The sequence below is a fragment of the Temnothorax nylanderi genome, unplaced genomic scaffold (genome assembly GCF_030848795.1).
Source record: "Temnothorax nylanderi isolate EJ_2023f unplaced genomic scaffold, tnyl_v1.0 TNYL_tig0752_pilon, whole genome shotgun sequence".
NCBI lineage: Eukaryota > Metazoa > Arthropoda > Insecta > Hymenoptera > Formicidae > Temnothorax > Temnothorax nylanderi.
In genome coordinates, this window is record NW_027249814.1 from 44,491 (window position 1) to 71,997 (window position 27,507).

The 27,507-nt window shown below is 37.1% G+C and overlaps 3 protein-coding genes across 3 annotated transcripts; 1 reads left to right on the plus strand and 2 right to left on the minus strand.

The window, feature by feature from the left end:
* Positions 1-1,171: 1,171 nt before the first annotated feature.
* LOC139785189 (speckle-type POZ protein-like) lies at positions 1,172-10,572 on the plus strand. The gene is made up of 5 exons (XM_071724351.1): positions 1,172-1,200; positions 2,384-2,467; positions 3,551-4,497; positions 4,814-4,970; positions 5,084-10,572. The coding sequence occupies exons 2-4, from the start codon at positions 2,399-2,401 to the stop codon at positions 4,935-4,937; spliced, it is 1,140 nt and encodes a 379-aa protein (XP_071580452.1). The 5' UTR covers positions 1,172-1,200; positions 2,384-2,398; the 3' UTR covers positions 4,938-4,970; positions 5,084-10,572.
* LOC139785191 (ester hydrolase C11orf54 homolog) lies at positions 8,144-9,718 on the minus strand. The gene is made up of 5 exons (XM_071724352.1): positions 9,634-9,718; positions 9,383-9,567; positions 8,867-9,137; positions 8,573-8,778; positions 8,144-8,284 (listed from the first exon to the last, which is right to left on the minus strand). Exons 1-5 carry the CDS (start codon positions 9,716-9,718, stop codon positions 8,144-8,146), a joined length of 888 nt encoding a protein of 295 aa, XP_071580453.1.
* Positions 10,573-12,311: 1,739 nt separating the features above from the next.
* On the minus strand, positions 12,312-21,065 carry LOC139785188 (uncharacterized). Its single transcript, XM_071724350.1, has 2 exons — positions 19,664-21,065; positions 12,312-14,809 (listed from the first exon to the last, which is right to left on the minus strand). Exons 1-2 carry the CDS (start codon positions 20,767-20,769, stop codon positions 12,367-12,369), a joined length of 3,549 nt encoding a protein of 1,182 aa, XP_071580451.1. The 5' UTR covers positions 20,770-21,065; the 3' UTR covers positions 12,312-12,366.
* Positions 21,066-27,507: the final 6,442 nt, after the last annotated feature.

Sequence of the window (27,507 nt, forward strand, 5' to 3'; positions counted from 1 at the left end):
TAATAGGTTGTACCATTTTTTAGATCAGAATGGGCATATGTCTCATTTAGAATCGGCTTTCAAAGCTGTATTTTTTTCAAATTACACTAGTAATTTCTGTGATGTACATCACTGTGATAGCTTGATTATTGATAAGGCTATAACGTTTTTAATATTTAAATATGTTAAGGACCGTAAACTGCAATCACAAGCTCTAAGTTCCGGACATTATAAGAAAATGAAAAAATTTCATTCAGCGAAATGACATTACATTTTCGAATTCAATATTTTATTAAAAGTTTTTCCAGTAGAAAACTCTACATTATTAATACTTTTGTATTTTGATTTTATTTCAAATAATCAGATTTGTGCTTTTGGTTTCTTACCATGGTTACTACCAGGATACCTAATATAATAATAAGACAAAGCAAATTTTATTTTCTTTTTATATATTTTATTATATCGTGTATTTTAATCTTTAAAAATTAATGTTATTATAGCGTAGCTTATATAGTATATAAGCGGTAAACCGCTTAGATTATAAGATTGTTGCATATCGAACAAAAACAGAGCAGCACATATTTTCTGTTTATTTCCATTATATTATTTTAGAGAAAAAAATTTATTTTTTTGTTTTATTTATCAGTACTTATAAGAATTGTCGATATATGCGAATCATATTTAGACAAATATATGTTATCGATATGTCCTCGAATCTACGATTCATGTCAATTTTTAATAAATATTATATATTTATTAACTGTGGATTTTATTTTCAACTGCACCTAATTTATGATATCGTAATTTACGTTTTAGCTGAATTTCTTGCACAGTTAATTTTTTCTCTTTTTCTCTTTAACGTAAAAAGAAAAAGAAGAAAGATGGACTGTACAAGACGTTTAGCTAAAATAAACAAGTCTAAAAATAAGGAAATATAAGGCATATGTATATATATAATAGTACTATCTAGGCTGCGTTCGGGGAGCGCGCTATTAGCGCTATTTGCTTATTCTATCCTTGTTCTACACTTGATGAGCGATAAAGATAGAATGATGCAATAGCGCTAATAGCGCGCTCCCCGAACGCAGCCCTAGTACCAAGCCAAGCCACTGCGAGCGCTACGATCAATTTTGTGTTTCCTTCGTTTAACACGGAGCTTGCTCTTCTCATTATATATGTTCTGTGGCGCTATCATTTGTTCAGCGAAACTCGAGCGAGCAGGTTAGTGGTTAGTGGCGTGAAATCGTTCCGTGTGTATTGTCGCTTTTAGATACTTTTATAGAAACGCGATTATCGAAACAGTTAACAATTATTGTTTCGCGGCGTTGATTAATTCTTACAATTAACGAATTATAAGCGTGTCGAGGCGACATGGCTGTTTACTGAAGCAGGACACGTCGATTTATATCTCCGAAATAAAAATCGAAGTAAGTGTAGAAACAAAATTATTGTTATAATTGTTCCGATGAGAGATTTAGCGAGCAACAATTATCTTTTTAATGCTATTTCTCACGCTTGGATTCGGATTTATTTTTTGCTCTTCGAGTCTTTTGCCGAGTAAATTGAGGGTAATTATTTAGAATACGCGCTGCACCTCGAATATCAATAAAATTATGCTCATTCGACGCGTTTTGACACGAAACGAAAGAATCTGGCAGAAAAATGCGGCGGTCTGCCCTGCGAAGCGAGATATTTAGCGTTAAAAGTTGACGACTCTCAGGTTAGGAATCCTGTCATACCGACGGGATGTAGCGACCATGAACATACCCCGCGGCCACATGCGCATGCTCCGTGGCCGCACGCGCATGCAAAAGTGCGCGAATTTGAAACGTATGCATACTTATAATGCATAAATATAAATATGTACTTTTCATATACCAACTATTCTCTGCTTTAACAAATTATTTCTGCTACAGATATTAAGAAGTTAACGAAACAGAAATAATTTGTTAAAGCAGAGAATAGTTGGTATATGAAAAGTACATATTTATATACCAACTATTCATAGAACATATAAATATGTACGATGAATAAGTAGATAGATAGATAAGTTTATTGTATATCCCCGTAGGGCTATGAATAAGTACATATAAATATATACTTTTCATACACCAACTATATTCTCTGCTTTAACAAATTATTTCTGTTTTGTTAACTTCGACGCTTAATATCTGTAGCAACTAATAAATACTAATAATTATGCATAAAATAAAATACAAGCTTCCTTATAAGAGAAGCTTTGTGAGCGAAATAAAATAGAAGCAATAGTAGCGATCTGTAATGAGGAAGCAATGTGCAAGTTTCTAATTTGCACACTTTTTTATTCTTTTTTTTTTAATTTAAATTAAGTAAATCTAATTTTAGTAAATATATTTACTAAAAGTAAGCACATTTTTTTTCTCAGTGTGGTAATCGAAAAATGTCAGAAAGAGAAGAGCATCGGGTTCTGCCGAGGACGCCGGACGCTGAACCGTCGAAGGTCACCCCCGTGAGTAATTTACATTACTCTTTCAAACCTTGCCGCGACAAGTAGCAATCTCGTTCACCATGCCGTGACGCGGTATTTATTCAATAAGAATTGATTACTAATTTATTTTCTATAACGCATCAATTTTGCCCTAATCTTTAATTTGTTTAACCATTACTAGACATCACAGACGCGCTTTGCGCGCGCTATTTGGCTTTAGTATTATACTATTATTATTACATTACTCGTAAAAGAAAGTTGCACGAAATACACACTGGAGTTTGAGAGCCCCCAGACTTATTTTAAGTATTAAGGCTCCTGGATGGTCACCGCGGCCATATTGGATTCTTACTATCGAGGCGAGGAAAACACCCAATTTTGTTGTGCATGCCATTTTCAAATAAAAAGACATTTCAATACAACATCACTATAGATCGTTTCAGAACACTTCCGAAATTGACCGAAAACTACCCTTTTCCCTCGACAATAAACAAACAGCCATAAAACGAAGCCTAAACATACGGGAAAAACAGCCGTTTAACGACTATCGAAAGAAGGTGAAAACGTTCCTTCCGCATGCAAATCTTATTTTTCGGTCAATTTTACGACTTTCACGAATACGTTAAACGTTAGAGCACAAGCACAGAGCGAATAATAAAGAAATAGCATGCACAACAAAATAGGTTGTCAACATGTCACAGAGGACAGAATTCTCCATTGGAGAGTTCTCATTTCTGCCGCGACGGTACGTCGCCACCGTCAACGCAGAGTTCTGCGGTGACCATCCAGGAGCCTTAATTGTTGCAAAACCAACAAACAATTGATTGCTTTGGCAGTTGCTAGCTATTGAAGAGACTTCAAACTTTTTTTTACAAGGCAGACGGTTTTATCCCCCCTATTTATTTGTTCTATCAATGGTAGAGTTTCAAACTTTAACTGGAGTCTCGAAGACCCCAATGTGTATATCCAGGATTAAGACACAATTTTATTTAGTCATTCACTTTTCACCAACTTTGTTAAAATTATAAGTAATAGACATATATTATAAGAACTCTAGAAAACGTATTGCACATTATTTTTTTATTTTACTTCAAATGTCTGCAGAGTGTCCTCTTCGGCCCGTCAAATATTATTACAAGATGTCGCACGAATTGCCAAATGAAGAAAATATTATTTGAATGGACCATCGAAAATTTCAGTGTATGCTGCGAATTAAAAAGGATACTGAAGTCTTCTACATTTCCAGAAGGGGCCAACCAAAATGTCAAATGGTGCCTAAAAATGTATCTTAAGGGCGAAGACTCGGGCGTGGATGAAGAGAGCAAAGACTACCTGTCGTTATTCCTCATTCTCGTTTCGTGCAGGGAATCGCAGGCTGTAAAAGCAAAGTGCAAATTTTCCATTCTCAATGCCAAAAAAGAAGAAACCAATATAATGAAAACCATTAATCAATTTATTTGCGGTGGAGATTGGGGTTATAAAAAGTTCGTCAGGAGAGACTCTCTTCTGGACGAGGTCAACGGGCTGCTGCTAGACGACAAACTCACGATATTCTGTGAGATCAGCGTAATGGATAATGTAACATCCAGTAACGATCCAGTAACGATACCGTTTGAAGTATCAAAATGCGAACCCGATAATGTCGGATTACTGCTTTTCGAAAATTCCGAATTTAGCGACATAACGGTTCTTGTCGATGGAAGGGAGATCCGGGCGCACAAAGCAATTCTCGCTGCACAAAGTCGCGTCTTCTCGGCAATGTTCAAAAGCGAGATGATCGAAAAACGAACCAACGTGAAAATCGAAGACATGGATTTTGAAACCGTGAGAGAAATGTTGCAATTTATTTACACCGGTAAAGTGGAGAAGTTGGAGAAAAGCCCGGACTTATTATACGCAGCGGAAAAATATGAACTAAAAAATTTAAAAGTAATGTGCGAGAAAATACTTGGCACACGGTTAACCGTTGAGAACGCAGCAGAGATCCTCATACTTGCCGATCTCTATAGGGCCGATTATCTGAAGGCAGAGGCGCTAGACATCATTAAATCGTAAGTTAATGTCGCGAGAGAGAACGGCAGACCGTGCATGTTAACAGCATGTGGAGCAAATGCGGTGGCAACGCACACAAAGCAGAGACCATGTCCATGTATTATACTTTGTGTACGTTGCCAGCGCATCCTTTACACATACTGTTAGCATGCTGGACGGTCTGCCGTCGCATCACTAGAGAGAAGTGTGCTCGCAACGTACACGTCGGCTCATCGACTAAAAGATAATTTTACTCTTCCAACGATCAAAATTATATTTTTTGGCTGTACGAGTGAACGCGATGGAACTTGCGATCTCTAATCCGTGCTTTTGCAGACATCTGACAGATGTGCTTAATACCGAGGGTTACAAGTCATTGGCAAACTCCCATCCACACCTGATGTTAGAAACTTTACAAGCTTTAGCGATCCAGAATATCGACCGCCCAGGAAACGAGTAAAACAACGCTGAAAGCAGTCACCGCTCACCCCAGGTACGACCTTTACATCGTTCCCACCATTTTTGCATTTCTCTTGAACCTTTGTGTACAGTGAAATAATGATGTATAGTAGTGCCAAATAAGTGCAGAGAAGCAATTTGTTGCAGAGACGGATGAAGTTGAACTCGGCACCGAGTTGGAGCGCATCGCTAAGTTCTGCGAATTTAATCCATAATCTTCCGCACTTCCACGTTTCCTGGATGCGTTCGATTATTTTGCAATTAATAAAAGCTTACTCGGATCCGGGCAATTTAGTTATCGTTCTGGGAACCACCAATCATGATGAGAATTACATTAATGGTCTGCTTAAAAGTTATGGAACAAGTAGGCTACCGCGTATAGTGAATGCTGAATGTCTCTTTAATGAAAGGTATAAAAAAAATACATTCTTATTTTACATACGCATTTAATAAAATCTTACCTTCAAACGCAGGGAGTAATGTACTTTGAGGGTAGAGTGCTGTTTATATCAGGTCGTATTTTGGTGGTACTCTGGGAAAAATATAACTCACTTTGGGGCCCACGATTACGCGTAACTAAAAATCGTAATTAGCTATTCTATTTATTTCAAAGATTTTTAAGTTACACTAGTCAATTCTCTCAATTAGTTCTGTCGATATTCAGTTACGCAAAGATAATTTTCACTTAAGGGGCACTAACCAAAATGTTAATTAGGGTTACGATAGCCAAATAATTTGATTACTTATAATCATGGGCCCCAAAATGAGTTAGTTATAACCGTCTTTATTTTTCCCAGAGTAGATCTGTTAAACAACAGAGTTTCGTTGCACTTGGTCACTGGTATTCTCGTCTATAGAGCTCATAATATTCTGAATGCTTATCAACAAGCATTTGCGTTGCGTTTGTATAGACAACATAATAAAACTGGATTTATCAAGGCGTTTATAAATTCGTCATTGGCTTTCACAGTTACTTTCAGTATTTGCGAGTAGAACGAGTTATGAAAGCTCTATTCGTGAAGAAATTATATTTATGGTCACGTTTTCACACAACTATTAATAATAATTGCTTGTCCGAGCATGAGTCCGATGTTATAGAACTACATGTACAGATCACACCAAAGATGCAGAACATTCAAGCCACTTTGCTTGATATTATGAATTACATTGTGAAAGAATTGAAGAGACTTAATAAATATTTAGACTTAGACGAATTGACTGTAGAGAATGCAATAGCAAAGAAATTTCACAAGCAGTTACATTTGCAAGTAGATCCAATCTGGCATCAGCTTAGTACGACGACCAAACAATTGTTTTTCGATTTAAAAACGTTACGTTCCCTTGTTATATCTTTAACATACGAAGATTCTGTTTCATTCTATGCCATGCTAAATCGTTTACGGACTATGGAATATGCTGTGAAAGAGTGAAAGCCGGTGGATGGATAATATTGAATAAATTCGAGAATTTGTTCAAATATGCCAGAAGCAGAGTTTAAACAGGTAAAAATGAACTGAAACCAGAATAAAATCCAAAATCGGAAGCTTTATTAGAAGTGTTATCTGAGATTCGATTATCTGAGAAGTATTATCTGAGAGGAGACCGTGGTAGGCGCTGATCGACGCGCAGCAAGTTTATTTTCGAAATTCCTGCATGGGAAATACTTCTAACAAAAATAATGCCACAAATGCGCCGCGTAGTCAAAAACGTAATCGTCATATTGAAAAAAATATGATAATTTATAACAATTAGATATCAAGCGTAAGAAAATAAATAAAAAGAATAAGAAACATTTGTTTTTTTACAAGTAAGATGCGTTTCGAAGATCTATTTTATTGAAATTCATCACATCAATTTGTGTATGTCTCTCTCACTCTCACACTTAATGTGAGAGAGACGTATACAAATTGATGCGCGATCTCTCCTCACCTTTATTTTACTTGAAGTTACTAGTTTCTGAAATCTGACACAAGCTATTTTCGAGACAAATAGTCTGTATGTAGTATAAATATCTCGAGAGAAAACTCGTCGATTTCGAAAACAGAAACGTGTGCAACATTGACAATATTCAGCAGAGAAAGATATTAATTTTTCCTTCAAGACACGCGCGAGTGGGAAAACGTGCGTGAATAATTGCTTGCTCTTTGATTTGAAATATGTAAGATGAAATATTGTTCAAAATGTTTCTTTATTCCTTAGAACTATTCTTTTGATTTTATCAGTTTCCATGTAATATTATTTCATTTCAGAATTGTGAATAGCGCTACAAAAATTCTTATTATTTGTATTGAAAAAAATTAAGATTGTTCTTGCTTTAAGTAACTATAACATAAAAAAATAATGCTTAAAATTTTTCTCTGTCGTTTAAATTTATTCTTTTTAACCTTATTGTTTTCTATGTATAATTATTTAACATATTTTTTTAAGTTTTAGATAGTGCTACACAAATTCTTATACAATTATATAGGAAAATACTAGAATTTAAATCGCTCTTGTTTAAAATAACTAAATTATAATGTATTTACATTTCAAGGAACAGTGTTAAGATTTCCAGTGAGAAATGTATAATTCACCCGACGTCGAATCAATGTCGATAATTATCAACGTCGGGTCAGGTATAATCAGTCAAAAAGTTCGTCGATCCACAGTGATTCGACGTCGAAGACGTCGATCAATTCGATTTAACCAGGTGTTAATCTCTTCGACGTCAAATTAACGTTAAATCGACGTCACCTTTCTGACTGGGTTCTATACCTTCAAATCCTTATTTTTAGCACTTAATTACTAGAACATCTATCGAATATTAGGAACTTTAAAACTTCATTAATTATATAAAATGCGTCAAGAAACTTATAAAATATTATAATCTGATACAATCCTTTCGTCACAAATATATACCTACACGGAAAAACCGGTTTTGCTGAAATATGTAAAACTTAGGCTAGACATACATCTAAAAATAATTACGTTGAAACATCAAAATAATTATGTAGGACACTCAAACATGATAATGCTGTAAAAAGTTTAGACATTTTTGCAACTTGTTTGAGTGTATATAATTAAAATTATTTATATGGTTGAACATAATTATTTTCAGATTTGTATGACACTAAATCTTTAAGTACTTCAGCAAGACAATTCCCTGTATTACATAAACTTTTGTTTACATGTAACAACACATAAGAAACTAGTTTAAGAATAGAAAGATCATGAATTCCACATATAAATTTTGCTCGCTAAATTGAAATATCCTTCATATTCGACCGTGCTCATGATATCGTTAACAAACTGGCCGCCTACTCCATCAGTGGAAAAACTGTGGAACTGATGGTGCCTTCTCGGCAGAGGCTGAAAATCATATAAATATTTCTTAAAGTTTAAGCAATTTAGACCGTAATCACGGTCATGATTAACGCTTAAGTAAATGTGTTAAGATTTATTAATTTAATTTACTTAACTTTAATATTTACAAATGCTTATTTTGACATAAGCGGATAGATACAATTACGTTAATTAACAAATAAGAAATTAAGATTTATAACTAATGGTAGTTTTTGCTGGTGATAGAAGAGAGTAATTTGAAGATAAATAGTCTCTGTTATCCACTTGTCCTGCTATATAGTACAAATTACTTACAGAATCGTAACGCTGTTCCTCATACAAAATATCCGGTTCGGTGTTAATAATTGTACCAACAGCTATCAGATCTGATTTAAGTTGTAGGTCGTGACATTTAAACCATCTAGCGAGATCGATAAATGATGACACCCGCGGCGGATATTGTTCCGGCATAACGTTTTGTGCCACTCGTCCATTCCTCATCTGAAGAACACCACCTAAAGCTGCAAGATCAGGCATAGAAGATAATACAAACATTTTTTTATTTATTCTTTTAATCGATTATAACTACAATATTGAAATGCTTGTTACCAACAGTACGATCCTCTTCATAGAAGTGTCTGTGGAGAATGCTTTGAATTATTGTTATAATATCAACAATGGACTCGCGACCCTTGGCGCGGACTCTGAGAACATTGCCCTGCTTGCCCTCGCTGATAAAAAAATTGCCCATAAAGGAGCACATCATTTGGTCAGGTCTAGTTAACATTTCTATTCTTGTCTGTCCGTTACTTGCGTCTGCGAAAACAATGCGACTCCCATTGTTGATAAAAGGTGCTCTACACATCGCGTCCATAATGAGCTACAACAGTGGTCGGGTTTTTGACAAATAAACGTAAAAAGATAAGATTTTTATTAAAGCAAGTATTAACAAATCATAACATACTATCATAGAATTAAAACAACGATAGTAGATAACAATAAATCAATTAATATAATGCGCAGTTTATCGCACAATTTACTGTCTCTCTTTATTCTGCCAGTACAATAGTATTTAAAAAATTATATTATCATACTTTTGTGCATAAAAGTATTTATAAGACATACGTGTCCGTTATAAGGCATGTATGGTTTTACTGCGTAACCAGACCCGATGATGAAAGAATCGTAGCCAGTTGATAATAATTTCCCACACATTTTCCCAATATTCCAAGTTGCTTTATTAGGTCGCGGGGTCGGTATAATGTTTATATAATCACCGACATGTATTATTGACGGATGGCCGCTTAAACCTGTATTTTAAGGAGAAAATCGTTTTCTTAGTGAAATATTACGTATCTTCCTTAGATTTTTCTTACCTATTCCGGTAAGATCGAAAGGTTTTCTGGTTAGACAGGGGCAGGCACTTATATCGACATTCACCTCGCGGAAAGCGGGACGCATTCCATTCTGCAGAACTATTATTACATAGTAGGTATATGTGATAGGGGCATGAAATATTATATATATATATATATATATATATATATATATCTGAATTAAATTATGAAAATTTATATACATACTTGTTGCGACTTCTGAAAGTGTAGTAGGCGGTAAGTTTATCGTGTCCATAGAAAAATTTGCAATCCAAGAATTGCCGTTTCTCCTGCCGCTATAATGTTTACTTTGAATTTAAACGCAATGCTACTAAATATTCATGAAAAACACATAAAAATTGGTAATTTGTTAAGTTAAAAAGTATTTTTAATAAATTATCTAAAATCTAAATCATAATATTAATGATATTATTTAGAATAATTAAAATACGAAAAAAGTGATAGCTGTTACATTATGTAATAAGTATGATAAAGATTGTAATGAGCTATTAGAGATAATATAACTTAATTTTTATGTAAATTATATAGAAATTAGTTTTCCTAACAAATTCTATAAAAAGTAAGGACCATTAATGTTAAATAACACGTACGTTGATTAAGTAGCAATCTGTTATATTGACGAAAAAACTTAATTTATAAAAATTGCACAGAAAGCAATATGTATTATAGTTATATTTTTTTTATTCATTTTAAGGCACTCTTTGTGTGATTTGTTACATATGTAATTTCTTATTGGAATTACTACGTAGCCATAATAGGGAAAATATAAAGTATGCTCAGTACATATTTTGATGATAGTATTATACGAATAATGTATCATTTAATTTTTGCAATATTGTAGAAGCCATTTTGTTAGTGTGTATTATATTAATATTGATATGTAATATTAATAAAGCAAACGCAAGTTATGTATTTAAATATTATGTTTTCTCTCCTTTTCTCTCCTTCTCTCTCTCTCTCTCTCTGCATGTGTGTGTGAAAAGGCTAGATTACATACTTACAAGATGTATGTTGTAAAAGTGTTATTATAATTGCAGAATATTTAATTTCTAACTAATTCACTGTCACAGGCACGTCTATCCTCTCGTAGTCTGTACGAATATGAGAATGATAGAAGGCACTTTGTCAAGAACGTTACTCTTAAACAGAAAACAACAGTATAGACAACAGCTAGCAAGAGATCATAGTGGGGAAAGTACGGTGGGTAAAATAGTAATAATTATTCTTATTTTAATGTGTTTGACTAAGAATTTTGTTTATCAGGAGCCAAATACTTCCATAATTTTAAGATTTAAGCGATATACTTGTATAAAAGATCTAGTTAAGGCATTAATTGTCTTTATCATTATTTTATAATTTTCTTTATATCTATTTTAAATATTTTAACAAATGCATATATACATAAAGATTCTCCTAAAGTAAAACGGATATTCGTATTTTATGAACAATTCTGTATTAATTTTTTTAATTAATTAAATATTAGAAGAATGTTGAAAAAGTAATATTTTTTTATATAGATATTTGTATAACATCTAATAAAAACGTTTTTTTGTAAATAGTTAAAATATATTATGCACTTTAAGGAAACGAGTAAAAAAATAATTGAAGTTTAAATGAGTATGACCCCTTTTTTGCGTCGTTGAGTAAGAAAAGGTATCATTGCAACAGCATGATATATCGTGTTACTTCTACAAGTGTTTCGACTTTTTCATGATATTTTTATTGTAAACAATACTGTGTCTATATTCGAATACTTTGTTTCTCTTTCTATTCATACTCATTTGTTGAAATAAGTAATATCCAACAAAAGTACGCATGTAGATCTTTCTTTGTACTTATACATTTAAGCGACCGTTATATAATTGCATTTCTAGTGTCACGCCTTTTCTTTCTTGCGCGAGGCGCAAGACGGATCAAAAGGGGAAACGGGAGAGTAAGGATGACGGGTTTCTCGAGCTGTTCCCTCGCACGATTCAAAAGCCACACACCAAACGAAAATTAGGCATTATGCTCGCGTCCACCAATTTCCAAAAGGCATGAAAATCTAGACACAAAACGGTAGCCAATTCGCGATAGCTAATTCAGTCTTTCGTGCGAGGGGACGGCCAGCTCGAACCTAACGATAGAGGAGCAGAGTGATACTGGGCAGTGGTATAATTTCGGCGGAAAGACGGTCAAGTAATTCTTAAATCACCAGATTTTTAGTAACAATTATATTCTCATTTTCCATAAGCTGCATTGAAACTGATCGGCATGCAACCTATCGGCGATGATTATCCCCGAGATCGCGACAAGTTCTTAACAACAGTGTACAGCCGCGTAAAGATCGCTGTTCCCGCGTGATTCAAAGTGGGCGACTCGGTACGCGTGAATAAATTCAAGACAATCTTTGAGAAAGGTTACACGCCAAATTGGACCACGAAAGTGTTTAGAATCGTTAAAGTACAGAAAACTAATCCCGTGACGTATCTACTGGAAGATTTCTGCGCAAAATCTGCATCACGTTGCTAATCTTGATCTGTATCTCGTTGAAAAAGTATTGCGTAAAAGAGGGGATGAGGTTTATGTAAAGTGACTGGGATTCGATAGTTCACACAATTTTTAGATACGCAAGGATAATGTTTTGTAAAATAAATTTCTTATAATATGCAAATGAGTTCGTTTTCATTTCTAAAAAAAGTCATGTATTTATAAAATATACAGTTAAAGTATTTACAAAGGTATCTCGTAATGACCCCATGGTAACGTCTCAGTAGAATTAGGTACAATGTATCGTTTATCGTCATACGAATTTAGAGCGATTTTCGTATTGGTTATGGTATAATGCACTTCGTCCAGTTCGGACTTTACGCTAGACTGCTGTCGCGTCATTTCAATTTCATCACGCAGACACAACGTGTAATCGTCAAACGTTATCTCCTTGGCTACGACGTTGCTCTTGATCTCGCTTTTGATCTCGTTTGTGTCTTTCTTACCATCTACTCGCAAGGCGTACATCTTTGCCCTAATCCCGACAAATTCAGTCATAATCGCACCGTGGTTTTTGTCCTTTATTAAGCCCGGTACTTTTTCATTGGCGAGCGGAATACCGTACGCATTATCGACCGCGTAATCGCTCGTATCATATTTGTCAATGTCGCGCTTCATAGTATCGTACACATCGTCGCACTCGATGTGATAAATTATACTATCCGTATCAGTGTACATAACTTTACATTTTTCGCGATGTAACGGTAACATATACTTGTAATGGAATTCGTACAAACAGGTCTTGGACATGTCGAGGATACACATACCTACGTAGATCGGTTTGTTGAACTTTACCTCGAGTTTTTGCATTTCGATCGCGACCGCATTTTCCGAAAAGACGCTTCGACCGCGAAAGTTTGGTTTCGCGATCATTGCCTCCGCGCCAAATCTCCCGTTCCATTTCGTCACGAGTCGCACGTCGGGTTGATTGCGCACGTTCTCCGTGAATTTGCTGAATAACGCAATGTTCATCAGCTCGTACAAATTTTTCTCAAAATCGTTCTTAGCCAGTGTTCCAAATTTTGTATTGAGCTCAATATAATCGCGAAGCCATGGAGATTGCGCGAATTGCAATACGCGGTGGATCTTTGTTACGCGAAGGCCGTGACGAATACATTGCTGCAGGTTGCGATAATGTATAATATAATGCTTCTTATCATATAGAGTCGCGAGGAGTTTGTCCTGCCGCTTACCGGGTGGTTTATCGCGCGTCGGACAGAACGGTAAGTCACTGTGCGCGTCGTGCAGATATTGCGGATACTCCAAGTCGACCTCGAGTATGTAACCCGTCGGCGAGTCTAGCGCAACGGTTGTCACGTCAAAATCGGAAATGATCTTGACCCATCGAAAATCAGAGTAAGGCAGTGGTTGGCACATTGCCCAACCGTACAAATTGTTTATATCGAAATACATCAAGTACGACGGTGGTTTCGATGAGTCGTACGACTGCATGTACTTATTGTTGGCACGCGCGTATCTGTTGGAACATTGATTCAAACCGCCGCGTGTACCGCGTTCGATGAACATGACCATGTCAATATCGGTAAGCAGTGCGAAATTGACGCGCGTATGCTTTAACATCGCATCCCACGTAAAATCGGATAGAGTGCAGTAGTACGCGGGATCAAGTTTATAACTCGAGATGCAACTGTCACGAAAGTTTTCAAACATATCGGCCAACAGCAAGACATCAGTTTTCAGATATAGATCGCTGTACTGGCCGAGCGTTTGAATAGAGAACCGCTGCCAGACGTCGACGGCGTGCGCGTAATCGCTCTCGGGTACAATGTCACCAGTCAACGAACTATAAAACGATTCGCGCGGTGGTAAGCATAAGTCCTCCAACTTTTCGACACAGTCAATATACTCATGCGGAAACACGCCTTTTCGGATCAGTAAATCGAAATGTTCTCTAGGCAATTTACAAAATTCATTTTGCAAGATTCGGAGCTTATCCTTATTGAGAAAAGATACCGATTTATCGAGACTGGTCTTGAAAAATTTATATGAATCGATGAATCGTAATTTCATGAAAACTTTCTCATTATCGACGGTGCTTTTGACATGAAAGTTCTTCGTAAAAGATATGTATTTTTCCTTTGTTATTGGAAGCACTTCTACACCTCCTTCATATGCTGTAGTTATTTCATTAATAATCAAATGTGCATCATAGCCTGATAAATCATGAAGAACTACGGGAATACATTGTAAATCTTTGTGCGTGAAATCTGTCGCGGGAAACCTGTTATGTACATTACCGGACAGGATAGACTTTACGTTACGCGCTACTCTTCTAAGTTCCTCGGCGAACCACGTGAGACAATCTTTATCGCGACGAAACCGATATACGGATAAAGAGTCGTCATAAGCGCAGCGCACGTAGTACCCTATGCTAAATATTTGATGATGCTGATACGTAGACGTTTGCGCATCACTATCCGTCTTCTTTAGGGTGAATTTCAGATCGGCGAACACCACGAAAGGAACTCGATATTTCCTGTTGTCATTGTTGAAACTCAGCCACCTGAAGGACTTATGCGGTAACTTGATCGCACAGTCGTTCATTTCTCGACAATTCGCAGGGTGAGCTGCCAATTTTGCGTTCGAACTAAAGTAGTGTAAACATCTGCAAAAAATATAATTTTTAAATTTTTATACAGAATATAAAATATTCCATAATTTTATTGAAATGTCGCGTTGCCAATTTAGCTTTCTTTCTGGATTTCTTTCTTTAAAAAAAGCTTTTTTCTGGCTTCTTTCTCATTAAAAGGTTTTTGTACTATATTAATAAGTATGTGTGTATGTAAATGATTTAGTTTTTAACAAATATTTCAGCTAGTCTACTCCACCAAATTCTAATTACATAAAATATGTACCCCTATCAAGTTAGCCCCCCCACCATCGCAAAAAAAATCCGGACCTATTAAAAAATTTAGTGCTAATTATGTGCTAATTTGTTGCTCTAGTCCGGATTTTGTTGCTCAAACCGTTTAGCAGGAAATCGCGATCGAAATGGGTGGGGCCAGCTTGTCGTCAAGCTAGCCCCCCCCATAATAAAAAACCTATATAGAGTGCTCAAATCCAAAAAACTAATACACCAGAATTTGTTGCTTTTTTGTTGCTCCAAGATAGCGTGAAAACATTTTTGAAATATAACGTTTTTTTAGAAAATACGTATATCTGAATACTTAACAGACATCACCATATTGACTACATCTTAAACAACGTTATATTTCCAAAATGTTTTCACGCTATCTTAAAGCAACAAAATAGCAACAAATTCTGGTATAAACGTTTTTTCGATTTGAGAGCACTCTATATATTTTTTTCGCTTGGGGGGGGCCAGCTTGACACAAGTTCTAGCCCCACCACATACTAAAAAACACATATAGAGTGCTCAAATCCAAAAAACTAATACACCAGAATTTGTTGCTTTTTTGTTGCTTTAAGATAGCGTAAACAAATTTTCGAAATATAAGGTTCTGTAAACAATGCCATTAATAAATACTGCATCTTCGACCGTTATCTACGACTTGGATGGCTAAAAACTAAGTAAAAGAATTTGTTACTCGGGTCTTTTTGTTATTTAAATATTCTGTGGACCGTGCCCTACCAGAATATGCAACGTATGATTTTGTTGCTTGCCCCTAACTGCAATAAACAAATTATTTATCTCCGCGTCGACCGTTATCTACGACTTCCGTGGCTAAAAATTAAGTAAAAGAATTTGTTGCTCGGATCTTTTTGTTATTTAAATATTCTGTGGACCGTGCCCTACCAGAATATGCAATATATGATTTTGTTGCTCGCCCCTAACTGCAATAAACAAATTATTTATCTCCGCGTCGACCGTTATCTACGACTTCCGTGGCTAAAAATTAAGTAACAGAATTTGTTGCTCGGGTTTTTTTGTTATTTAAATATTCTGTGGACCGTGCCCTACTAGAATATGCAACATATGATTTTGTTGCTCGCCCTTAACTGCAATAAACAAATTATTTATCTCCGCGTCGACCGTTATCTACGACTTCCGTGGCTAAAAATTAAGTAAAAGAATTTGTTGCTCGGGTCTTTTTGTTATTTAAATATTCTATGGACCGTGCCCTACCAGAATATGCAACGTATGATTTTGTTGCTCGCCCCTAACTGCACATAAACAAATTATTTATCTCCGCGTCGACCGTTATCTACGACTTCCGTGGCTAAAAATTAAGTAAAAGAATTTGTTGCTCGGCTCTTTTTGTTATTTAAATATTCTGTGGACCGTGCCCTACCAGAATATGCAACATATGATTTTGTTGCTCGCCCCTAACTGCACATAAACAAATTATTTATCTCCGCGTCGACCGTTATCTACGACTTCCGTGGCTAAAAATTAAGTAAAAGAATTTGTTGCTCGGCTCTTTTTGTTATTTAAATATTCTGTGGACCTTGCCCTGTCAGAATATGCAACTTGCGATTTTGTTGCTCGCCCCTAACTGCACATAAACAAATTATTTATCTCCGCGTCGACCGTTATCTACGACTTCCGTGGCTAAAAATTAAGTAAAAGAATTTGTTGCTCGGCTCTTTTTGTTATTTAAATATTCTGTGGACCGTGCCCTGTCAGAATATGCAACATATGATTTTGTTGCTCGCCCCTAACTGCACATAAACAAATTATTTATCTCCGCGTCGACCGTTATCTACGACTTCCGTGGCTAAAAATTAAGTAAAAGAATTTGTTGCTCGGCTCTTTTTGTTATTTAAATATTCTGTGGACCGTGCCCTGTCAGAATATGCAACTTGCGATTTTGTTGCTCGCCCCTAACTGCACATAAACAAATTATTTATCTCCGCGTCGACCGTTATCTACGACTTCCGTGGCTAAAAATTAAGTAAAAGAATTTGTTGCTCGGCTCTTTTTGTTATTTAAATATTCTGTGGACCGTGCCCTACCAGAATATGCAACATATGATTTTGTTGCTCGCCCCTAACTGCACATAAACAAATTATTTATCTCCGCGTCGACCGTTATCTACGACTTCCGTGGCTAAAAATTAAGTAAAAGAATTTGTTGCTCGGGTCTTTTTGTTATTTAAATATTCTATGGACCGTGCCCTACCAGAATATGCAACGTATGATTTTGTTGCTCGCCCCTTCTTTTACTTAATTTTTAGCCACGGAAGTCGTAGATAACGGTCGACGCGGAGATAAATAATTTGTTTATGTGCAGTTAGGGGCGAGCAACAAAATCATACGTTGCATATTCTGGTAGGGCACGGTCCACAGAATATTTAAATAACAAAAAGACCCGAGTAACAAATTCTTTTACTTAGTTTTTAGCCATCCAAGTCGTAGATAACGGTCGAAGATGCAGTATTTATTAATGGCATTGTTTACAGAACCTTATATTTCGAAAATTTGTTTACGCTATCTTAAAGCAACAAAAAAGCAACAAATTCTGGTGTATTAGTTTTTTGGATTTGAGCACTCTATATGTGTTTTTTAGTATGTGGTGGGGCTAGAACTTGTGTCAAGCTGGCCCCCCCCCAAGCGAAAAAAAATATATAGAGTGCTCTCAAATCGAAAAAACGTTTATACCAGAATTTGTTGCTATTTTGTTGCTTTAAGATAGCGTGAAAACATTTTGGAAATATAACGTTGTTTAAGATGTAGTCAATATGGTGATGTCTGTTAAGTATTCAGATATACGTATTTTCTAAAAAAACGTTATATTTCAAAAATGTTTTCACGCTATCTTGGAGCAACAAAAAAGCAACAAATTCTGGTGTATTAGTTTTTTTGGATTTGAGCACTCTATATAGGTTTTTTATTATGGGGGGGGGCTAGCTTGACGACAAGCTGGCCCCACCCATTTCGATCGCGATTTCCTGCTAAACGGTTTGAGCAACAAAATCCGGACTAGAGCAACAAATTAGCACATAATTAGCACTAAATTTTTTAATAGGTCCGGATTTTTTTTGCGATGGTGGGGGGGCTAACTTGATAGGGGTAAATATGTAATATTAATTGAAAATATTTACATTTCAATTATATATTATACTTATTGTCAGTCGTGCCATGTGCAATTGCGGATTATTTATTATTCTATCGCGCCTATCGGAGAGGGTGCCGTTATTCTACATATTTACCTCAACTTTTATTGAATTAGCAAATTAGTAATTAAATACAAAAAATTACTAGTTACGTAAAAATTAATCATATTTAGATAGAAGTGAATTATGCATTACTTAACAAATTGGTAATTGGTCAGAGAAAAATTTCTAGTTACGTGAAAGTCGAAAATAAGTTAATGTCTTTTTGTAAATTGGTAATTAGTAGAAATAAATTTTTTATTATTAAAATAATTAACAGTTTGTTAAAAATGGATTACTATTTACTTGGAAATTAATAATTGGTGAAAAATAATTACTAATTTTTTTAATAATGAATAATTAGTCTCATGTTCGAAAGCGGACCGCGCACGCGAGCGAGGATACGAACCGCGAATTGGAAGAGACAGTCAAAGAGTAAAGTTGACGGACAAAGTACGGTTTATTTTCTATTTACAATATTTACAAAATGCAGAATTGCGAATATAAGGATGGAAGAGATCGTGTCGCGAGAAGCGCAAGCGAACGCCGAAGCAAGCAACTCGAACGATTAAGCGAGCGAAAGAGAGAGCAACTCTAACTATTAAGCGCAAGCGAAAGAAAGAGCAAGCAACTCGAACGATTGACAGCGGCAACTCGAAAAGCAGAGAGCGACTGGCCCCGTTGCCAAGGGCGCGCGTCCTTTTAAGCTCTCGGGGGCTTCTCGCAAATTCGAGACTTTTCGAACACACGTGTCACCGAGAGAAGTCCCCGTGGTCGACAATTATAAACAGATGAAACAAAGCGAACACGCGAAGACCATTCGCTCGGCATGCAATGCTTTGGTTTCACTGTTTATTCGTTAGGTCGTCACGCTGAAAGTCACGGCGATAAGAACGCTCGAGTCTCGGTGCTCGCAATTGCGGTGCTGAAAACCTATTTTATTAATTCGACTCCGATATCAATGAGAACGTTTAAGCAATCTTAAACATCTCAGATAAATTATAATATAAATTATTTATATTATACCAATTAATAATTTTTAAAACAAGTAATTTACTTGAAACTAATTATTCATTATTGAAAAAATTAATGTTTCTAATTGCCATTGAGTATTTGTATTTGTATTACAGTAGAGCGCTTCTAAGTATCTTTTTCACTTGCTTTTTTATTCTAACGTAATGATGTGATTACTGACAAATGCAAGCAGTGAGAGATAAACGTGAGAAAAGAAGTTAAGTTTAAATCATCATCTGATTCAAAATCAGTTAAAAATAAAGGAGTTAAAAATAGAAACATTTTACTGTATGTTTTTTGAAATCTATAAAATTTAGCTTTTTTTAAAATACTGTTTATAGTTTTTCTTTCTTCTAATTGTTGGCAATACTGTTAAAATGTATCCTCACCGATCGCAAAAGAATTTTTTCTTCTTTTCCTTGCTCACTTGCGAGCTCATAAGACGGGATAGATTTTTTATCCAAGCGAAGTGTCCCATGTTGCTATTTCGCGTGTCCTGCAGGTACAACAAATTGACGTGCTTGTCTTTTTTCTCATCGGCGAGCAGCATTGGTAAAATTACAAGTTCCTCCTTCCTCTCGACACAATACACGTTGATGGATACATTATTGAAATGTTCGAACGTTTTAATCTGACTTAAGGTCATTGGGAATTCAATTTCTTGAAGATTGAGCACCGATGAATAATGGGGGTACGAGGATTCCCGTTCTGTTCTTTTTTCGGATGGATGCAGAGCGGCCACCACTGACCACGCGAAACACGCGTTGTCCTTGGAATGCACGTTGACCACCGCTTTCTTCAGCTTTACCTCTTGCGGCAATTCTATCCAACATCCCGCGTGCATAGGCTGGTACTTGTTCACATTAACGGTCAGATTAAGTATACGTGACAACGTCCACCCGCTGTCGCGTTCCTGAAATTCTTCCAGAGATGCTAAAGTAGGCTCGGTAACATGCAACTCGTACCATTCTCGCAAATCGGACATTCGAAGGAGTTCACAGTTTTTTGTGTCGACACTTTTTTTCGCACGTTTGTCACTTGTCACAAATTCACCATTAAATACTGTGTTTATCTTGATATTGGCATTGTATCTTTGCATGACATTCCGCACATTATCGAGTACGATGTCCTTCGCATCTTCAAGAAATTTGCGCGGTTCGATGTGCTTGGAGTTTACTACCGCACCGGTCAATATACAGCTTTCGAAAGCGGTATCAATCTCATGCCATCTGAGTTCTGCATTATCATCATCGTCCTTTCGCGCACCTGCATGTTCGAAACGTTTACGTATCGAATCTATCAAATCTTCGAGTCGTGCGATACGAGTGATTAGCGAATGTTTAATTCCAAATGATAAAGGCGGCTCTTTAGCTTGGCTATGTTCTTCTTTCAACGACTCGAGATACTCATTACATCGTTGCTCCCACACACTGAAATCTTCCTTTGAATTTAACAGAGCGGATTGCTCTAACAGGTCCAACTCTCTATTTTCCATATTATACCGTCGTACGATGTTCGCGAAGTAACCGCGAGCGAGAGAGGTTTGGACGGGAAGAACAGAGCTAGGTTAGGTTGCGAGTCTCTATCAGAGATTGAGTCTTTAACTATCTAAATTATTTACACAAATGTACAATGTTCAAACGCCGCGGTGACGCGGTTATGCGAGAATGCAATTAGATTGCGAGAGGCATTGCGACGGATTGCGGCGGATTAAGCGCGGATTTACGGTCGTACACTGCGAGCAACTGCGAGAACGGAAAGTATTCGTTGTTTTCGAATTCTAAGTTCGTGAGACTGCGAACAGAGAGAAACCTGAGAGCGGCCATCCCGCTTCGGGCGACGCCTGTCCTAATGCGCCCTCTGAGTGGACGTCAACTACGTCCATTACGCTTCGGTAACGGTATATGGGTTCGTGTCCATGCTATGGTTCATGTCCGAACTACTCAGTTGGAAGATGGTCGAGATGAGAGTCGGATAAGATGAACAGATGAGTCAGACAAGGACCGACAATCAGTAGCTCTGGCTTTGTCTCACCAATATTCCGGCCATATTCTCTTCACGCTACCGGTAGAGTCCCTATAATAAAGGCCATTGCACGTAACAAAGTTTTAGTCATAATCGTAAGGCCGTAAGAAAATAGACCAATCACAGTCGATTATTCTCCTTGAGCTCGAAGAATAATCGAGTGTGATTGGTTTATTTTCTTACGGCCTTACGATTATGACTAAAACTTTGTTACGTTTAATGGCCTTAAGGCCGTGGCACATAGAAAAACTTAAGCAGTAAAACTCAAGCAGTAAGCAAATCAGCCAATCACAGTCAAAAACTTAAGGCACGGCTCTAAGCGGTAGCGAATCCATACCGTTGATTTCTTACTGCTTAAGTTTTACTGCTCAAGTTTTTCTATGTGCCAAGGCCTTTAAGAGTAAATGCCATTGCACACAAAATTGCATAGGCTGCATAAGCATAGCATAAGACTGCTGGACCAATGAGCATCTTATGTAAATCAATATGGCGACTTTATGCTGGATGCTCATTCGTTTAGCGGTCTTACGCTACGCTTATGCTAAGCTATGCATTTTGTGTGCGATGGCCTTAAAGCGGGGAGCACACACTTCTGCACAACGCATAATGCGTAAGCATAAGAAAATTAATTGGTCCATCCATACACATGTGCATAAGGAAATAGACCAATCAATTTTCTTATGCTTACGCATTATGCGTTGTGCAGAAGTGTGTGCTCCCCGCTTTAAGGTCAATCCAGACAAACTTGCATAGCGCATAAACATAAGCATAAGAGAATTGATTGGTTCATATGCATGTGCATAAGGAAATAGACCAATCCGTTTCTTTATGCATATGGTTATGCACCTATGCAAGTTTGTCTGGATAGACCTTTAAGCCAATGAGCTGACGATTTTTGATTGGTCCGCCATATGTTTCAGCCAAATTAGTAGGAGTGAAACAAAGCTATAAGTAGGAGTGAGACAAAACTATAACTGGTCCGCCATTTATAGCTTATACTAAGAAGTTAGTGGGAGTGAGACAAAGCTATAACGGTGTCCTAGGTCCTAGGCCGGTATTCAATCTTATATTTAAGATCGTCTTAAGTCCGGTCAAAAGCAGTCTTATGCTGGGTCTACAATGTGAGTCGCAAGAATTGACCAATCACAGTCGATTATTCTCCTCAAATTCGATTGTGATTGGTCCATTTCCTACGACTTACGACCCACGACTCGCATTGTAGATTCCGCATAAAACCGTATCTTGAAATAAGAACCGACTATGAATACCGGCCCTAAAGGCTGATTTATGATGGCTGTAACCGTTGATTTAAGCCGTAATCTCTAAGAAATTGACCAATCACAGTCGAATGTGATGTGAATAAATCAGCCTTTAGGGCCGGTATATATATGTATATACACACAAATATTTAAAAAAATAATTTTGTCTATAATTTTACGTGCGTATTCTAATTTATTTTAATACATATTTTGTATACATACGTGTATTTTAATTTTCCAAATTTCTCGCAATATACGGTACATGAAATTATAAACAGAACTCTATCCCAAATTCCGCCACGAAATATTCTATACATATCTATACTAAAATTTAAGCAACGTTAACGAAAGGTTTTGTGCGAAATATGTATCGCGGCAAAATGATAGAATTGTAATTTCCAATCCTCGATTCCCGAATATGCATGTATATAAAATATATATTAAAATATACACATACGGGGTGGGAGAAAAGTATGGAAACCCTGAAAAATCTCGAAAACTATAAGTTTTACAGAAAAATGTTTCAGACAAAAGTTGTTTGGTTTCGAGGGGGCCATAAGATGGTATCATTGGTTTGACCTTGGATGGTCGTTTAAAGCTCACGTAAACGACACCTTTAATTTCTTAAATGGAAACCCCTATTTTTCAATGCATATTCTTGTAGCTAATCTCGAGAGCTTTTCAAAACACTATAATAAAGTATTTTTTCATTAAGAACTTTTGGAATTATGAGGCTTGAATGTTCTAGTATTTTGACATAAAATACAAAATATCTAGTAAAACATTAAGTTTTCGGTAATGTTACCTTAATACTTTTATGCACATAATAATGAGACGAATCAATTGGTATGAAAAAAAGGCACAGTTCCTTTAAGAAAAAATATGTAATTTGCAACACGCATCTGCATACTTTTTCTTAAAAGCAACTATGTCTTTTTTTCACCGTTGCCTCGATACCCCTCACTCAATTACTGATTGTGGGAGTTAATTATTCGCCAGGCTAATGATCACTAATTGTTCGCGATCGATATACAACACTCGCGTTTCGAGAGACAGCTACGCGACGTCGACCAGACACCACCGAGACAGAACGTAGAATACAGCCAGTTAAACCTGTGAAAGTTAATGAAAGATTCGGCATACGTTGATCTCTTATCGTTCGTTGAAAGTTTTCGGTATTTTTGAACCGGCCGCGGTCGCCCTGGCGAAAATAATATGTTTATTGAAAGTTTATAAGAAGTTTGCTTAAGTGTTGAGTAGATGTTTTATTTGTGCTTTAAAACATTTATTAAATTGTTTATGAGATGTAAATTTGAACATGGAATTGTTTATGAGATGTTCACGGCTATGTTTAATACGCGTTCGGAAAGTGTTGTGTGGTGTTTTTCGAGTGTTACAAATGTTCACGAGGTGTTTTAAGCAGCTGTGTTTTAAGCAACTGCTGCTTAAAACACCTTCAAACTTCTTATAAACTCTCAATAAACATATCTATTATTTTCGCTAGAGATACATTTTATGTTTATTTAATTATTATCAGTCTTCAAAAATAAAGATACAATAAGGTTATATGAACGTTATATCAATCCAAAAGTGTGCCACACTTTACTATGAAAGTGGACTCCACGATACAACTAATACACGTTGTGCAGTTCCGTGATTTATCTATCGTTCTTATAACATCGTTCGTCGTATTTTAAATAAGAGAAACTGATCCCATTGAATGCCATCTATGATTTAGAAACGTAAATGGTTTCAAAGCGTTTCTTATAAAGTGTTTAAGTGGCATTTAATAACATAGTCTCAAACGTTTCCATTATAGTTTTCTAAATATTTATAAAATGTTTGTTAGCAGACGGTTTGCAACGTGCTTCGAAACAGTGTAAACATCAATAAAACTCTTCATAAATAGTGTGTAACCATTGATAAAACTCTTCATAAACAAATATAAACACAATCTCTCACTAATAATTTTTGCCAGGGATAAAATGTTTAAGTGGTGTTTAATAACATAGTGTCAAACGTTTCCATTATAGTTTTCTAAGTATTTATAAAATGTTTTGTCAGCAGAGAGTTAACCAAGTGTTTGCAACTTGCTTCCAAACAGTGTAAACATCAATAAAACTCTTCATAAATAGTGTAACCATTGATAAAACTCTTTATAAACAAATATAAACACATTCTCTCACTAAAAATTTTCGCCAGGGCGCGGCCGCGCGCGTCGTGCCGCGTAGGAGGGGTAGGCCGTGACGTCACCGCGCGCGGCGCGCCGGGCCAGAGGACGTTCCGTCCCTCGCATTCCTCGCATTATCTTTTGAGTCGCTGAAACGAGTGCCACGGGAGGATATGCGCGATCACTCTTTCGTAATTAGGGTCGATTCAGACACAGCCGTGCCGTACTCGTACCGTATCCGTATCGTTAACATTAGACAAGGATGGAGACAATAGGAATCCTTGTCTAATGTTTCTGTTCCGTGCACGGTACGGATACGGCACGGCTGTGTCTGAATCGACCTTTAAACGATGCCACGGCCGCACTATCGAGCTCCTCGATGCCATGCATAAATGCTACGCAACACGTCGTTTTTGTTTTCTGGAGCAGGTATTTCACTTGAGATACGAGAAACGGCCCGCGAATCGCCGTACGTCTTTCTCTCGCGATCGCTGCTCCTTTAACGACGTGAATGGAGAATGGAAGAGCCGCGGAGGTGTCGATTGCTCGTCAACGCGTGTACTTTCCGTGTGGATTTACGCGTTTACTCGAGATACATTGCGCGAGTTTTCTCGGAGAAGATATTTCGCTCGAGATTACAAGAAAAACGACCCGCGGATCGCCGCGTCGGCCGTCTTTCTCTCACGATCGCTGCTCCTACGACGTGAATTGAACAAGGAAGAACTGTGAAAGTGTCGATCGCTTGTTAAAGTGTACGTGTAGTTTCCGCGTGGACTTATGCGATTTATTCAATCGAGATACATCTCATACGTCGCGCGAGTGATATCGAAGTTCAAATCGCGTCGCTGCTCTGACTCGCGTAGTATCGCGCAGTACTGAAAAACGACGCCATGATTGTTCATTGGCGGAACGCGGAACGTCGCGGGCACGCAGCCGGCAGCGGATCGAGCTCGCGCCGGTGCTCGTCACGACGATGTATCACGGTGATTGTACGGTGCGTACAACTCGTAGTGAACTCGATACCGTCAGGTTTGACAATCGTGTGGTGTAGTCGACTTATGTGGCACTCGTGCGTCAGCGGCTCGCCGAAAAGTGAAGTGCGTATTTCGCGAGGAAATAGCCGGCCGGTATCTGTCGCGCGCGACACGACGCGACGCCGTACTTTCGAGCGCTGCGGTGCCGCGGGTGTCTAACTCGAATCTTAATTCGTACGTATCTCCTCGTACGTGTAGTTATATTCGAGTTTTCGTGTGTGATATACATGTGTGAAAGAATGTTCGGACGAGATCGTCTCTCCCGTGACGCCCGCGTCAATTCTTTTTCTCGGGAGACGAAACGGGTGGCGCGCGAAGTTGGCGCCGCGATTCTCCGAGTCTTTTTCGCTTCCTGCCGTGCCGTAACGTTCGTGCCACTTCGTGTAACGTCGTCGATGTCGAGCAGATCGTGTCTCTCTTCCCGCGCGATCGTGTGTCTCTTTCGCTTCGTTGTGATATGTAGTAAAGCCCGCGTCGATTAACTCCGGGAGTGCGTAAAGTGTCGCGCGTTACTTCGGTAATTGGCACGCGCGATCGTAATTAGCCTCTCTTTCGCGAGTGTTGCGTCGAATGTACGGTTGTGCTAGTGAGAAATGGTGGGACCTGAGAGGAGGCGGCGCCGCGGCGGCCTGGGAGGCATCGGGCGACGGCGGAGCAACCTGTGGTAAATATTATTTATAATTTATATATTGCTCGTTAATTTCACTTTGGAATTAATTGTTTAATTTTCTTTTTTCGTTTATTTGTAAATCGCCTGGTTGAACGATTCGTACACACACACAAGTGCACCTGAATAATTTATATAAGTAATAAAAGGGGAAACTTTTGTTTGTGACTTTGTACGAAAGTTTACGGAAAAGATTTCTCCGCGGAAATAATATCTAACCTTTAATTCCTGGTATTTACCTTTGAAAGACGAACAGCATATTCGTGTAATTCATGTAAAATTATTAGGTTTTTTTAATGTTAATTGTGTGTCATTCGTGCGCTAATTTGGATTTTGTATTTGTGTGTTGCAATAGTAATTAAAAAAAATATGAAATTGAATAACGAATAAGATGTTTGCGCGTAACAATTATTTAATCGATTCGATTATTTATGTTACAGAAAATATCCACGCGGGAAGGAGTATCTTCGCATCGAGGGAACAGTAGCTGACATCCCGAGCAGCCTGAGAGGAGGTGGAGGCCTATAGGAGAGGCATCAGGCGCCGGCGGAGCAACATGCGGTAAATATAATTTATTTATACATATACATATATTATATCTTATACGGATGGGTCATTTACTTTTCAACCGGATAGTTATTCAGAAAATAAAAGTTAGAGAAACAGAATTTTATTTGAGAAATTCTATAGAAGCTTATGTTCAATGGATAGAGTATTCTTAAGAAATTACAAGATTATTTCATTAAATTTGCTTAATAAACAATATTATAAAATTTAGTGTTTAGTAATCATTTTTTGAAATATTGACTGTCTTTCTCTTTTGTATCCTGCTTTAATTCGGATTTTATATTTGTTTGTTACAGAATCATCGTAGCGACGTTGCAGAATAACTCCGCTGTTGCGCATCGGTCGGTGAGTGATGATTAAAATTTTATGATTATTAAGGTAACGAATTTATGACAATTACGTCAAATATATTGCAGAGATATTGTATAAAGAAAACATAACTTCGCTGTTCTTAGCTTTAAAAAGGATAAATTACAAAATAAAAAAGCACGGGATCTAGATTTCCTTCTAT